Genomic DNA, 16,844 nt, shown 5'->3' with positions numbered 1-16,844 from the left:
AGGTACGCATCCTTTAAATCCACGGTAGTCATAAATTGATTTTCCTGGATAGTAGGTAGGATCGTTCGAATAGTTTCCATTTTGAACGATGGTACCCTGAGAAATTTGTTTAGGATCTTTAGATCCAAAATTGGTCTGAATGTTCCCTCTTTTTTGGGAACTATGAACAGATTGGAATAAAATCCCATTCCTTGTTCTCTTATTGGAACTGGATGTATCACTCCCATCTTTAACAGGTCTTCTACACAATGTAAGAATGCCTGTCTCTTTATTTGGTTTGAAGATAATTGAGACCTGTGGAACCTTCCCCTTGGGGGTAGTTCCTTGAATTCCAGGAGATAACCTTGAGAAACTATTTCTAGCGCCCAAGGATCCTGAACATCTCTTGCCCAAGCCTGAGCAAAGAGAGAAAGTCTGCCCCCCACTAGATCCGGTCCCGGATCGGGGGCTATCCCTTCATGCTGTTTTGGTAGCAGTGGTAGGCTTCTTGGCCTGCTTACCCTTGTTCCAGCCTTGCATTGGTTTCCAGGCTGGTTTGGGTTGTGAAGTATTACCCTCTTGCTTAGAGGATACAGAATTAGAGACTGGTCCGTTTCTGCGAAAGGGACGAAAATTAGGCTTATTTTTAGCCTTAAAAGACCTATCCTGTGGGAGGGCGTGGCCCTTTCCCCCAGTGATGTCTGAAATAATCTCTTTCAAATCAGGTCCAAATAATGTTTTACCTTTGAAAGGAATGTTAAGCAATTTTGTCTTGGAAGACACATCCGCTGACCAAGACTTTAGCCAAAGCACTCTGCGCGCCACGACAGCAAACCCTGAATTTTTCGCCGCTAATCTAGCTAATTGCAAAGCGGCATCTAAAACAAAAGAGTTAGCCAATTTAAGTGCTTGAACTCTGTCCATAACCTCCTCATACAAAGATTCTTTACTGAGCGATTTTTCTAGTTCCTCGAACCAGAAACATGCTGCCGTAGTGACAGGAACAATGCATGAAATTGGTTGTAGAAGGTAACCTTGCTGTACAAAAATCTTTTTAAGCAAACCCTCTAATTTCTTATCCATAGGATCTTTGAAAGCACAACTATCTTCGATAGGAATAGTAGTGCGTTTGTTTAGAGTAGAAACCGCCCCCTCGACCTTGGGGACTGTCTGCCATAAGTCCTTTCTGGGGTCGACTATAGGAAATAATTTCTTAAATATAGGGGGGGGAACAAAAGGTATGCCGGGCCTTTCCCACTCTTTATTTACTATGTCCGCCACCCGCTTGGGTATAGGAAAAGCGTCGGGGGGCACCGGAACCTCTAGGAACTTGTCCATCTTACATAATTTCTCTGGAATTACCAAATTGTCACAATCATCCAGAGTAGATAACACCTCCTTAAGCAGTGCGCGGAGATGTTCTAATTTAAATTTAAATGTCACAACATCAGGTTCAGCTTGATGAGAAATTTTTCCTGAATCTGAAATTTCTCCATCAGACAAAACCTCCCTCATGGCCCCTTGAGATTGGTGTGAGGGTATGTCAGAACAAATATCATCAGCGCCCTCCTGCTCTTCAGTGTTTAAAACCGAGCAATCGCGCTTTCTCTGATAAGTAGGCATTTTGGATAAAAGATTTGCTATGGAGTTATCCATTACAGCCATTAATTGTTGCATGGTAATAAGTATTGGCGCACTAGATGTACTAGGGGCCTCCTGTGTGGGCATAACTGGTGTAGACACAGTAGGGGATGATGTAGTATCATGTTTACTCCCCTCATTTGAGGAATCATCTTGGGCAATATCATTATCTGTTGCATTACTGTCCTTACTTTGTTTGGACACTATGGCACAATTATCACATAAATTTAAATGGGGAGACACATTGGCTTTCATACATATAGAACATAGCTTATCTGATGGTACAGACATGTTAAACAGGCTTAAACTTGTCAACAAGGCACAAAAAACGTTTTAAAATAAAACCGTTACTGTCACTTTAAATTTCAAACTGAAAACACTTTATTACTGAATATGTGAAAAAGTATGAAGGAATTGTTCAAAATTCACCAAAATTTCACCACAGTGTCTTAAAGCATTAAAAGTATTGCACACCAAATTTCAGAGCTTTAACCCTTAAATTAACGGAACCGGAGCCGTTTTTACATTTAACCCCTATACAGTCCCAGAATGAGGCTCTGTCTATAACTAGAAAGGCCCCCATCTGAAAAAGGTGTCCAACACAGTGCCTGCCGTTTTTCTAAACGTTCCCCAAGATTATAATACCAATAATTAGTTAGAATCTGCATAATATGCCTAGTAAAGCAATCGTTTTAGCCCAGAAAAATGTCTACCAGTTTTTAAGCCCTTTTTGAAGCCCTTTATTCTTTTATGTTTAACTAAGAAAATGGCTTACCGGTCCCCATGAGGGGAAATGACAGCCTTCCAGCATTACATGGTCTTGTTAGAAATATGGCTAGTCATACCTTAAGCAGAAAAGACTGCTAACTGTTTCCCCCAACTGAAGTTACTTCATCTCAACAGTCCTGTGTGGAAACAGCAATCGATTTTAGTTACTGTCTGCTAAAATCATCTTCCTCTTACAAACAGAAATCTTCATCCTTTTCTGTTTCAGAGTAAATAGTACATACCAGCACTATTTTAAAATAACAAACACTTGATAGAAGAATAAAACTACATTTAAACACCAAAAAACTCTTAACCATCTCCGTGGAGATGTTGCCTGTGCAACGGCAAAGAGAATGACTGAGGTGGGCGGAGCCTAGGAGGGATAATGTGACCAGCTTTGCTGGGACTCTTTGCCATTTCCTGTTGGGGAAGAGAATATCCCACAAGTAAGGATGACGCCGTGGACCGGACACACCAATGTTGGAGAAAGAAAGACTGAGTAAGCTTAGGAGAGGGCAGCAAAACTGTTTTGAGAGGAGCAGTGGGGATTGTACCCCGCAAGTTCCCAACTGCTTAAAAGTCACCACTGCCCTACTGAAGAGACTGACATGGACTACAGATAGACCCCAGAAAAGATCAGAGCAAACCTACTTTGCTTTAAAATAATAAAATCTTGATTGAGGAAAACGTCTTATCAGACACCTAAACTTCACCTCTTCCTTGTACTGCAGGCAAATAGAATGACTGGGGTTTATGGGAAGGGAAGTAATACTTAACAGCTTTGCTGTGTGCTTTTTGCCTCCTCCTGCTGGCCAAGAGTGATATTCCCAACAGTAATTGATGATATGTGGACTCACTGTGTCATTAGAAAGAAAACAAATACACTAAGCTTACAAAAAATAATAAAAACGAAATTATCAAAAATAAAAACAATTACACTTAATCTAATAGCCCCCCCAAAATAAAAACACCCCCTAGCCTACAATAAACTTCCAATAGCCCTTAAAATGGCCTTTTACCTGTAAAAATAATCAAAGTCCCCCCCAACAGTAAAACTCACCACCCAACCAACCCCACAAAATAAAAAACCTAAAGCTACCCTTTGCCCCTAAAGGTTAATTTATAGTTTAAAAACTTTTTTTTTTTTTCACAGGTTAATAGTTTAATTTAGTGTTTTGCGATGTGGGGGGGGGGGGCGGCGGTTTAGGGGTTTACTATTATAGCAGCTGTGATGTCGGAGAGCGGCAGTTTAGGGGTTAATAGGTTTATATAGCGTCAGCGATTTCAGGGGGGCGGCAGATAAGGGGTTATTAGGTTTATTTAATAGTTGCAATGTGGGTGGACGGTAGATAAGGGGTTAAGTTAAATAGTGTTTGCGGTTTAGGCATTAATAGGTAGTTTATGGATGTTCGTGTACTTTGTAACAGTTTAGTTATGAGTTTTGTGAAACATTTTTGTTGCGCAAAATTCTTAAAGGGACACTGAAGCCAAACATTTTCTTTTGCGATTCAGATAGAGCATGACATTTTAAGCAACTTTATAATTTACTCCTATTATCAAATTGTCTTCATTCTCTTTGCATCTTTATTTGAAATGCAAGAATGTAAGTTTAGATGCCGGCCCATTTTTGGTGAACAACCTGGGTTGTTCTTACTGATTGGTGGATAAATTCATCCACCAATAAATAAGTGCTGGCCACCAAAAAAAAGTTTAGATGCCTTCTTTTTCAAATAAAGATAGCAAGAGAACAAAGAAAATTTCATAATAGGAGTAAATTAGAAAGTTGCTAAAAATTGCATGCTCTATCTGAATCACACAAAAAAAATTGGGTCCAGTGTCCCTTTACCTACTTGTCTCAGATGGCAGTATGAATCGTGTCGGTATAGGCTGTAACACAAGCATTTTAGCCGGACCGCACAACCTGTAATAAAGGCGCTATAAAAAAAGCAGGCAAAAACATAATTTTTTGGGAGTATGGAATGGACGTTGCGTTACAGGCTAAAACGCTTGCGGTATAGCAATACCGTCACGACTCGTAATATGCGTTATTGGCCATTACATTGGAATTGCCATTTGTTTCAGCGCTAAAAGCCGTAACGCAAAACTCTTAATCTACCTGTAAGTATGTTAAAGACCAGCAATGCACTACTAGGCACTGCTTGAGCACATGTGGCAAGTCAATGGCAGGAGACGTTTGTAGCCAATCACTAGCTGACTTCTTTCTAGTAGTGCATTGCTGCTCCTGAGCCTACCTAGCTATCCCATTCAAAAAAGAATACCAAAAGAACAAAGTAAATTTCACAATAGAAGTCGATTGGAAAAATATTTTTAAAAAATTGCATGCTCTGTCTGAAGCAATAAAATCTCATAACTTTCATGTCCCTTTAAATTGTTAAAAAAGGGAAATTTACTTTGCGGGTACATGTGCCTCTTCCATACCATACTGGCTCAAAGGGACACTCATTCAAAATTAAGCTTTCATTATTCAGATAGAGCATGCCATTTTAAACAACTTTCCATTGTACTTCCATTAACAAAATGTGCACAGTCTTTTTATATTAAACTTTTTAAGTCACCAGCTCCTACTGAGCATGTGCAAGAATAAGTGTGTATGCACTTGTGAATGGCTGATGGCTGTCACATGGTACGTGTATGCATTTGTGATTGGCTGATGGGTGTCACATGGTACAGGGGGAGTGGAAAAAGACATAACTTTTAAAATTGTCAGAAAAAAAAAAAAATCTACTACTCATTTGAAGTTCAGACTAAGTGCTATTGCATTGTCTTGTTATCTTGCATTTGTTGATTATGCAAATCTACTGTGTTAACTGGTCCTTTAAGCTAAGCTTGTGACTATCACTGCAAAATGTGACAAACAAAACATCAACTGCATGGTTTATTTGCAAACAGTGCATCAGATATTCAATGGCCAGTGCTAGTACAAATTCCAATTTAAGATTTAAATTGTTGGGCTAATTCACAGATTAACCTTTGGTCTAACTCTTGACAAAACAGTCACATACCCGGTCAGACATATCAGTATCTGAACTGGAATCTCTGAGGCATAAACAAACACTTTTATATTTTTTTATATTTTCTTTGCTAACAACCGAACATTTCAGTAATTTAGTTTCATTTGCATGGATACAACACACTTGTGCACTCTCACCTTTAGATTTTTTCTGTGTCTCTTTTCTTTCATATGTTTATGAGCTGATGATATAGATTCAACAAGTGTATCACAAAGTTTACAGGAATAAGTAGCTGTAGGGTGTTTCCGAGGACGCTACAAAAATGAAATAAGTTACACAAAAAGTTACCCTAATGAGTAGCAGTGTCTTCATATATCAATAAAATAATTGCGTTTTGTATATCAATACCTTTAGTCTGTAAGCCACCAAAATGTGCATATAGAAGTGGCAGTCATTACATTATATTGTGTTAAAGGGATATATAACATTAATAATATATAGTTTAACTACACATAATTAAACATTTTAAAGTATTGGGTGCTGCCATGTTTGAACTTAAGTTTTCCACTATCATTACTGCTAATGACAATTAGGGACAGAGAAAAAACAGGTAATAAAAGAGACTGTCCAAACGAGGTTGTGTGGAACATAGGATTATCTAAAAAAGTTTCTACAGTCTTGTTTGAACAGAGATAAACAGAAAACTGGTTCAAACACAGTAGTACACATGGCTTTTTAGAATCTAAACTTGTACACATATTTTCAATATTTAAACTAATATAATTGTAAACAAAAATACATTTACATATTATTCTAAGGCTAATCTTAGCTTTGAATAGATCAATATTTCAGGAATGTTTTTACTGTCTAACATTCCTTTAAGTGACATTCTGGGGTATTAAGCCCCTTCATAAGATATATAAATAGGTGTTATACCCTTTTGAGTCGGTAAATACAGTCTCTCTTTAAGCGATCTTCTGCCTGTTGCAATCCCATGAGTTCTCTTTTGGACAGAGTGGATTCATCTATGACAGGATTTTCAACACATTCCTCTTCATCGTGCTCAGACTGACTGTGTTTTCGGTCATTCTTTGGTTTATTGCCTTTTACTACATCTGAATATAAGATTGTGAAAGAATTAATGATTTTTTTTTGTTCTAATGTTCAAGTATTTTAAGCTTATTGTGTTAAATGGACATTTATTATTATTATTATAATTTACTTATAAAGCGCCAAAATATTCCACAGCTCTGTCCATGGGTAATTTTTTTTAAATAAAACGGACACAAAACTTGTAAGAGACAAGCCAATGTTTGACAAATACAGGCAGAATTGATACAAAACAATATTTAACAAATACAGGAGGAATTGAGAGCCATATTCACGTGGGAAATTCCATTACGGTCAACAGAAAAATTTTATGGTTAAGACAGAGCATGTCAATTTAAGACTAGTTTCAATTTATTTAATTTTTTTAAGATCCTTTGTTGAAGAGAAAACCAGGTAGGCTCAGGGGCTAGCTGCTGATTAGTGGCTGCACATATCAATAGAATTTCATTACTCTGATTTAAAGAGATAGAAAATGTCACTAAATTGATGTGAAGGGACAAAAAAAAGAAACCACATGACATATTTACTACGGACTTTAGCACCCAATGGACAAAATAAAAACTGGAGGTGGACTGATTCTACCTTATTATGAATGTGTGCGATTCAGGTCAACTGAAATTAAACCAGTAAACTATTTTTTTTCATGATTCAGATACAGCATACAATGTTAAACAACTTTCCAATTTACTTCTATTAACAATTTTGCTTGGTATCCTTTGTTGAAGGAGCCACAATGCACTACTGGGAGCTAGCTGAACACACCAGGTAAGCCAAAGACAAAAAGCATACATGTGCAGCCACCTATAACCAGCTAGCTCCTAGTAGTACATTGCTGCTCCTGAGTTTACCTAGGTATGATTTTTACCCTGAATACCAAGAGAACAAAGCAAATTAGATAATAGAAGTAAACTAGAAAGTTGTTTAAAATGCTCGGAATTATACAAGTTTAATTTTGACTTTACTATCCCTTAAAGGGACAGTCTACACTAAAATTATTCCAAGCTTTGCACAACCAACATTGTTATATTAATATACTTTATAACATTTAAACATTTACATGTCTGCCTGTTTCTAAGCCACTAAAGACAGCCTCTTATCACATTCTTTTTTTTATTTGCTTTTCACAACAGGGGGCTGCTAGTTCATGTGGGCAATATAGATAATATAGTGTTCACTCGCGGGGAGTTATTTAAGAGTCGGCACAACACAGCACTTATTGGATAAAATGCAAATCAATAGATAATAAAGTCATGTGGATCAGGGGGCTGTCGGAAGATGCTTAGATACAAGGTAATCAGTATATTAACCTTTTGATGACCGGGTTAATTTGTCTACATCGGAACAACATTCCAATGTAAACAAATTAAAATCATGCGATCGTGCAAGCGATCGCGAGATTTCAATGATGGGATCGGGTCAGGGGGCGTCCCTGTGACCCTAGAACATGCCCTTCAGACCGCGATCACATCATGGAAGCGCCGTTGGCTTTAGGACAGCCAACGGTAATGACGTTCTATTTCGTCAGAACGGCACTAAAGCCCGGTGTAATTATGACGGAATAGAATGGCATAACGGCGTTAAAAGGTTAATATAAACGGTTGGTTATACAAAACTAGGGAATGGGTAATAAAAGGGATTATGCAGCTATTGCAGTTATCTAGAAATTTGTTGATTTAGGAAAATTATGTTTACGATAGAGTTTTGTTCATAGATTTGCTCATTTTGTCCCTTTCAGTCAAGGGATTGTTTCTAGTAAAAACATTATACTGATGGGGCTATAATAATGCAGTTATTAAAAGGTGTGAAAGGTAGTCAAACACTATAAAATATAAAAATTACATTCCTCATGGGTATGTGTTTTGTAGGATTGGATCTTCTCATACTTTTATTGTAACAAACATTTTATTTGCAACTGGGTGTGCTAAAATTGCAGTGTTGTGACTGATGTGTATTTCGCCTAATATAAGTCTTGATAAGCCATAGTAAGAAATGAAAAACATAAGTTGGTTATGGCACGAAGGCTACAGTCTGATATTTTAGTTTATAATTAACTGAATTACTCTGAATTTATCTGGAGCAAATATCAAAACCTGTTAAAACTTTGGAAGAAAAAAAAAAAAAAAAAAACAAATTAGCATGACTTTAAAGGCTGCTGAATAAGTCTTTACGGCTATATATCAGGGTAAGCAGTAAAGCATTTTGTTGCTGTGTACAGGCTGCCTCATACCTGGATTACTCCGTTCATCACCAGGTTGCCACCTATTACCATCTTCCCCTTCATGAGTAGAGTCCTTCCTTGAGCGGTTAGGTTGCTGAGCTCTGCGCTCTCTCCAGTTATCTGAATTGCTGCGCTGATCATCAGTAGCCCATCTTTTACCCTTGTCTTTCAGGCCAGCTGCTGTTCGGCTTCCAGGACTGTGACTCAGATTCTTATAAGCGTGTTGTTGTGCCGTGTTCCTGGGGCTGCTGCTATACTTCACAGGAGTACTCTTCTTCTGCTGGTCTGGTTTCTTGCCGTTTCCATGCCTTTCATTGTGGGGCTGCTTAGCAGGGCTACTCTTGAATTCTTCCTCATCCATCATTCCCCGCTCTTTTATTTGCTTGGTAGCATCACCCATTTTCCACCTTTAGACAAGATTCATGCCTAGAAACAATTCAAATACCATTACTCAAAGCAAAATATAGATATTTTTTATTATTATTTTATCAACATCTTAGTTTATCCTTGTCATCTCTTCATTGTAAGAATAATACAGCTCCAAAATATTTTACTTTAAAAAGGACCAGAAAATACAGTAGATTTGCATAATCAACAAATGCATGATAATGCAATTGCACTTAGTCTGAACTTCAAATATAGTAGTTTTTTTCTGAAAAATTTCAGTTATGTCTATTTCCACTCCCTCTGTATCATGTGACAGCCATTAGCCAATCACAAATGCATACAATATATTCTATGAATTCTTGCACATGCTCAGTAGAAGCTGGGGACTCAAAAAAAAAAAAAAAAAAAAAAAAAAAAAAAATGTAAAAATAAAAAGACTGTGCACATTTTGTTAATTTAAGTAAATTGGAAAGTTGTTTTAGATTGCATGCTCTATCTGAATCGTGAAAGTTTAATTTTTACTTGAGTGTCCCTTTAAATAAAGTTATGGAGTTAGCAAATTCTTATCTACGTTGGAAGAGCTACCAAAAAGTATTCATTCGAAAACTAGAAAAGACTACAAAACTAACAAGTAGCAAAACAATTTTAATGACCTTTATCAGCCATAGCAGTGCAGCAGGTTTTCTTGCAAAATGCAGCATCCTTTTTCAGAATGGATTGTGTGTTTATTTTTAAACACGTTTTGCTGAAACTGGTTAAAAGGGACACTCATCGGTCTGTTTTCAAATAGTTGATAATTTTTTGGCAGCTTTGTCTGTGTTGTATTTTTACAGCATTTGTTAATCCCTGTGGTGATATCTCATCTGTGAACTTCAAGCAAAACACTTTTGAAGGGACATGAAACAATTTTTTTCTTTCATGATTCAGATAGATCATACAACGTTAAACAACTTCCCAATTTACTTCTATTATAAAATTTCTTGCATTCTCTTGGTATTCTTTATTGAAGGAGCAGTGATGCACTTCTGAGCCTACCTAGGTATACTTATCAAAGGATACAAAAGAGAATTGAACAAATTAGATAATATAAATAAATTGGAAAGTTATATCTGAATTACTAAAGACAAAATCTGGGTTTCTTGTCCCTTTAAAGGAATATTGTTTCTTCACTGTAATAAAAAAAGAACTATGCTGTGGCTTACATCATAGACATTATTGCAATATGTATTATTTTATCTATTTTAAATGGATTTTACCTTCTATTTATAATTTTAACCTTCATTTGTGCAGAGTCCATTACTTCTTGCCATAGCCCTATAAGGAGGCTGTGGTCTCTACAGGAAGCTTATCTAGCATGATGTCATAAAACTTCCAGATATGGTTTAGTATTAAAAGGGATAGTCTAAACTAAAATTGTTATTGTTTAAAAAGATAGATAATGCCTTTACTACCCCTTCTCCAGCTTTGCACAACCAATATTGTTATATTAATATACTTTATAACATTTAAACATCTACATTTCTGCCAGTTTCTAAGCCACAATAGACAGCCTCTTATTACATGCTTTTTTATTTGCTTTTCACTACTGAAGACTGCTAGTTCATGTGAGCCATATAGGTAACATTGTGCTCACGCCTGAGGAGTTAAGATTTAGCATAACAGTACTAAATGCAAGTCAATAGATAATAAATACAAAGTCATGTGATCAGGGGGCTGTTAGAAGATGTTTAGATACAAGGTAATCACAGATAAAAAGTATATTAATATAACTGTGTTCGTTATGCAAATCTGGGGAATGGGTAATAAAGGGATTATCTATCTTTTAAAACAATACAAATTATATTGTAGACTGTTCCTTTAAGTGAATATAATAGAAAAACAGGGAGTCGGATTTGCTCATGCTCAGAGCTGTTAGAATGCAACTTACGTTTCAAAAATGTCTCCACTCTTATCACACTGAGAGTAGGAGCTACAGTAAGATATTTTAAGTGCTAATTTTGCACACACAAAAAACAAGTTAGTTGCTTGCTATTTTTTTACACAATCTGTTTCTTTTTATGTTTACTTTGATTTAACATTTGTTTTTACGAAAGGAGCACTGTTTAATATCTTTTTAAAAAGACCCAGTGACTCAACATATATGGGCCGCCTAAAATTTGGCATTTTACAAAATGTTTGGAATAGGCGCACCACTTCTTTACTGCTAAGTGTTGTGGCTAATACTACCTGATAATGGAGTCCTCAAGTAGACAAAAGTTTGCATAAAAGTTTAAATAAAATAAACATCTTTTTCCGCATTTTAAAAGGTTAAAATTTCTGCATGTGTTCTATAGGAAGCAAATATAATTCTTTCAAACCGCAACAGCCGGTCATAATTTAGTGTGTTAAGATTTAAATTAGTGTGCTGTTTGAGAAACAGATACAAGATTTTAGTGGATACATGCAAATATTACATACTTATTAGTGTAAAGGTTAAAGGGATAGGAAAGTCAAAATTAAATTTGCATGATTCATATAGAGCAGGTAATTTTAAGACATTTTTAAATTCACTTCTATTTTCAAAGGTGGTTTGTTCTCTTAGTATCCCTTGTTGAAAAAGAATATGCACATATCCTACACTAGTGGGAACTAGCTGCTGATTGGTGCCTGCTGATTGATGCCTTGTGATTGGCTAACTAGATGTGTTCAGCTAGCTGCCAATGTTCCTTCAGCAAAGGATAACAGGAGAATGAAGCAAATTTGATAAAAGAAGTAAGTTGGAAAGTTGTTTAAAATTGTATGTTCTATCTTAATCACAAAATACAATTTTGGAGTTTCCTGTCCCTTTAAACCACAAAAGGTGAGACGCATATGCAAGGTCTGATGGGTGATGCTATAAACTTCAATCTAACAACTGGTATTTCATATTTAGGGGTTTCTATATTTTGCTTCATTTCTAATTGTATTACTCTACACATAGGACAACTGAAGAGGCCCAATTATAAGGTGTTGTAGCAGCAACAATTAATAATGTTCGGTAGTTTATAGGATTTGGGGAGATAAATTTGGTGTTGCTTTACGCCTTAATTTTTTTACTCTGTATTTTAAGTCTTGTTCCCACCGAATAAGACAAAATATTCTGTACAACAGAGGATACCAAGAGAATGAAGCAAATTAGATCATAGAAGTAAATTGGAAACTTGACTAAAATTGCACACTTAAAAGGACACTGAACCCAGATTTTTTTATTTTGTAATTCAGAAAGAGCATGCAATTTTAAGCAACTTTCTAATTTACTCCTATTTTCAATTTTTCTTTGTTCTCTTGCTATCATTATTTGAAAAAGAAGACATCTAAGCTTTTTTTTGGGTTCAGTACTCTGGACAGCACTTTTTTTATTGGTGGATGAATTTATCCACCAATCAGCAAGGACAACCCAGGTTGTTCACCAAAAATGGGACGGCATCTAAACTTACATTCTTGCATTTCAAATAAAGATACCAAGAGAATGAAGAAAATTTGATAATAGGAATAAATTAGAAAGTTGCTTAAAATTTCATGCTCAATCTGAATCACGAAAGAAAAATTTTGGTTACAGTGTCCCTTTAAAAAGGGATATGAAACCCAAACAAGTTATTTTGTGATTCAGACAGAGAAAACCATTTTCAAAAGTTTCCAATTTATTTCTATTATCAGAATTGCTTCATTCCCATGATATTTTGAGTTGAAGAGATACCTAGGTAGCATCGGAGCACTACATGGCAGGAAAAAGTGCTGCCCTCTAGTGCTCTTGCAAATGGATAATATTCTTGCAAAACAGCTGCCATATAGTGCTCCAGATATGGGCTGGCTCCTAAGCATACATCCCCGCTTTTCACCAAAAGAAGAAAAGTTGATATTAGAAGTATACTACAAAGTTGTTTAAATGGATAGTAAAGTCCAAATTAAACTTAAATGATTCAGATAGGGCATATCATTTTAAACAACTTTCTAATTTACTTTTATCATCAAATTAGCTTTGTTCTGTAAGTATTCTTAGTTGAAAGGTAAACCTAGGTAGGCTCATATGCTAATTACTAAGCCCTTAAAGGCCACCTCTTATCTGAATGCATTTAAATTTTCACAGCTAGGGGGCATTAGTTTCTGTGTTTCATATAAATAACGTTGTGCTCACACACGTGAAGTTATTTAAGAGTCAGCACTAATTGCCTGACATGCCAGTCTGTCAAAAGATCTGAGATAAGGAGGCAGTCTGCAGAAGATTAGATACAAGGCAATTACAGAGGTAAAAAGTATATTTCTATAACAGTGTTGCTTATGCAAAACTGGGGAATGGTAAATAAAGGGATTATCTATATTTTTAAACAATAACATTTTTGGTGTTTACTATCCCTTTAAAATCGCATGCTCTATCTGAATCATGAAAGAAAAATTTGGGTATTGATATTCCTTTAATCTGAATAATGAACGTTTAATTTTTATTTTACTGTCCCTTTAAGGGTTCTAAAACGGTGTGACTATTCACATTAGCTAATAGGGATTGCAGTTTCTAAAATAGAACAGGGCAAAGCTAAACATTCACTATTTTTGATCATTTTTAAGATTTTTAGGCTTTTGTTGGCCAGAATATTTTTTTGGTAAGGGCATAATGTGGATTTTTTTTTTTTAATTCTCATGGCATTTCCAAAGTAAAATGTTCACAAGGGCTTGCAAAAAACTTGCACACACACAAACGGAGATACACACACGCACAAAAAAATATACATAATACACATAAACACACACACACATTTATCTATTGCTGCAACATATATAAAAAACCAAACGCAGATTTCTTGATACAATACTTCCCAACAGAACTAAAGGCAATAGCTAGCTAAATAAATGAAAGGTTCAGAGTTGTCTAGGTCAAAATATGCCCCTGATCTGTCCCCATCATCAATAAAGCTGTGAAGGTTGTGTATGCACGTAAGGGTCTCAAGGCGCTGCTCATTTTATCTACCTCGGAAGGATGAAAGGCTGAGTGGACCTCGCTGGGGATAGATCCCGCAACCCTTGGGCTGCTACAGAGCTCAGCCACAGTGCCTTAGCATGCTGAGCTATCTGTCCATGTGTGAAAACATGTACAGTATTTCTAATTTCTATTGATTTTACACTTTATCACAACATTTGTATGCCAAAATAGTTGTTTAACATATGTAATTGCTTTGTTCAACCCTATCTACAACCTCCTAAATAATTATATTAGTAAAAATAATTTCTTAAAATAAAAATTAATATATGTTGGTAAATTAAAATACATGTATTTTGAGCAAATACTGTAAAAAAATAAAATAATAAAACCCAGTATGTTGGTCATTGAATAAATATATAAATAAATGTCTGTGTGTGTACAGATTTACAAAACTTACAAACCTGTAAGGTAAAAATCACCAGGCCTACATTAATGTCTAGGTGCTCCACAAACTGTTACACTATATGTTCTTTTACCCGGACTTTAAATTACACATTAACAATAAAACTATTCTTGGCTGCACGAGTGGCATTAAATTGTAGACGTTTAAAACGTAAATATTGTGGACTGAAATAGTTTTCAAGCTAAACTTGAAGGTCTGGAGATGCTTACTTTATAATTTAGCTTAAGTAACCCATGAGAATCGTGATCGTTACTATAAGCATAGTGAAAGGCTGGTTCAAAAAAACCTTTGCACATTACGTGATTATTACGAACTGCTGATATAAATAACTACACTCCCTTGGGATGAATCACTAAACCACAATGTCCAACCCAACCTGTCAAATTATACCCAAAAGAGAGCCTGCTTTTATGTCATTGGATATTTTTAGTATCAACGAAACCAGCTCAGAAGAGAATAAAAATGATATGCTTTATATTATTGTTTTGTTTGTATATTAATAAGTGTTTTTTGAATTGTATGTATGGGTTTGTCTACAAGAATAATGACTTCATATAATACAAAAACCACACAATTGATAAACAATAAACATCATAGTGTTTAGCTTCCATGCAGTAGTTAAAAGGCTCATATTTCGGTAGCTATTTAACCTATCGACTGCCAGAATGTGGCAATGAAACCAACCTTTTCACACAAACAGAACAGTATTATTTTAAGACAATAACATTAGTACAATGGCTGTGGTGTCAATAGGTTGTTGTGAGTGGGCAATTGGTCAGATTTGAATGGAAAGGGCACGGCTCAAAAAGGACAAGTACTGTACTTGGGAGGCTAAAGAGTGTAACAGCGGACGTGCAGTTGGCACAAATGCCTGCTGTGGTGTATAGGGCAATAACAGAGTTGGGCAAAAGAGATAGCTACTGAGGAATATTCCCACACTAAGCACTACAATTCAAGTAGAGATGTGCTCAGTACACAACACACTGACCGGGCCAAAGCTCCACGCGTGTCCGAGTACCGGCGCGCTGTAGTGCCGTATAATCTTCTGCCCCAAGCTTTTATCTGCCCTACTCCATCGTGCAGCCCACTTTCCTCCGTCCGGAAGGAAGCAGCTATTTGACACAGGAAGAGAACCCAGAGTGAGCTACATGGGCCGCCCACAAAACGGGACATCCCCGGGCACAACGAGCATGCGTGGGTGTCTTGTTTGTATTTTAAATCGTTTTGCTAGATAATAATACGGGATATAAGAGCCAGCGATCATAATTGCATCTAATTCAGTAGTTTAGTTTTTGCAAACACGGGAAATTAGGCCGCTAGTGCATACAGACCTCTTAGCTGTTGGCAACAAACGGTAGCAAATCACCACCAGCAATAGCTAACGCCTATTAACGGTATTATCAACGCTCTTGTTTTTCAAAGTGAGCTCAGATCCGGTTTTGCTCAAGTTCGTGGATTGCAATGTGTAAAATGCTCTGCACTGTGTTCTGCCCTTGTCAGTCTTTTCAAGAAAATAGTTCTATTTTTGTGAGCAATTTATTTGCAACTTTAAAGGGATAAGTATCCAGGAAAACATGGCTGAGGTGGCAACCCTATATGTAATTCAAATTTAAACTTTCACTATTTAGACAAATCATCAACTTTCTAATGTATTTGTATTATCTTGGGGGTCCATTTATCAAGCTGCGGCGGACAGGGGCATACATACGCGCCCCTGTCCGCCACAGCTCTCCACTGGCAGGCTGAATTCCGCTGCCGGAATTGAGCGTTGCACAAGAAAGCAATGTTGTGCTCTTGTGCAATGCTGCCCGCACAAAGCCAATCACTCGCGGGCAGGAGCTGTCAATCTCCCCCGTCGGACGAGACCAGGGAGATTGAAATTGAAAGGTGATCCATTTGAGTCAAGATATACACAAAATAATGGAAAGCCAAATTTTATTGATTGTACATTGAGATTATAATATGTTAAAATTTGTGTTGTGTTCACAATCTCTCAAATTTGTATACATTTGTTTTTGTATTTTAATGCATTTTTCTAAATAAAAATTAATTTAAAAAAAAATTGCAACAGGCTATCTGAATTGTTCTGGAGATCATGGAAAAGGGAGGAGATTCATAAACTCCCTGAGTTGGCCAAATTTGAAGAAAAGCACCTATTGCAAATGCTGCTTGATCTAGACATCAGGAGATTACAAATACGCTGCAACCCGCACCGCCCGTAATTTCACTTTGCACATCAGGGTATTACATATAGGGTGCCGTAAGTCGGATAAACTAGCAATGTCCAGAAATGTACGTAAATACAAATTTCTGGAGTCGCCAGTGACTTACGGATCTTTAGAAACTGCCAGCGCCTAAGAAAAAAAAAAAAAA

The 16,844-nt window shown here is 36.4% G+C and overlaps 1 protein-coding gene across 1 annotated transcript in view; it reads right to left on the bottom strand.

Annotated features, from left to right (window-relative positions):
- Nucleotides 1-15,594, bottom strand: part of TUT7 (terminal uridylyl transferase 7) — a gene marked incomplete in the record, with an annotated part of 489,065 nt that extends 473,471 nt beyond the window's left edge. Inside the window, 4 exon segments of the mRNA XM_053702430.1 lie at nucleotides 5,558-5,674; nucleotides 6,297-6,475; nucleotides 8,698-9,114; nucleotides 15,456-15,594. Coding sequence (XP_053558405.1) covers nucleotides 5,558-5,674; nucleotides 6,297-6,475; nucleotides 8,698-9,088 — 687 coding nt within the window.
- Nucleotides 15,595-16,844: the final 1,250 nt, after the last annotated feature.

This window comes from Bombina bombina, chromosome 2 (genome assembly GCF_027579735.1).
Source record: "Bombina bombina isolate aBomBom1 chromosome 2, aBomBom1.pri, whole genome shotgun sequence".
NCBI lineage: Eukaryota > Metazoa > Chordata > Amphibia > Anura > Bombinatoridae > Bombina > Bombina bombina.
The sequence above is the reverse complement of the archived record's forward strand: the minus strand, read 5'-3'. Positions and strand labels throughout refer to the sequence as shown.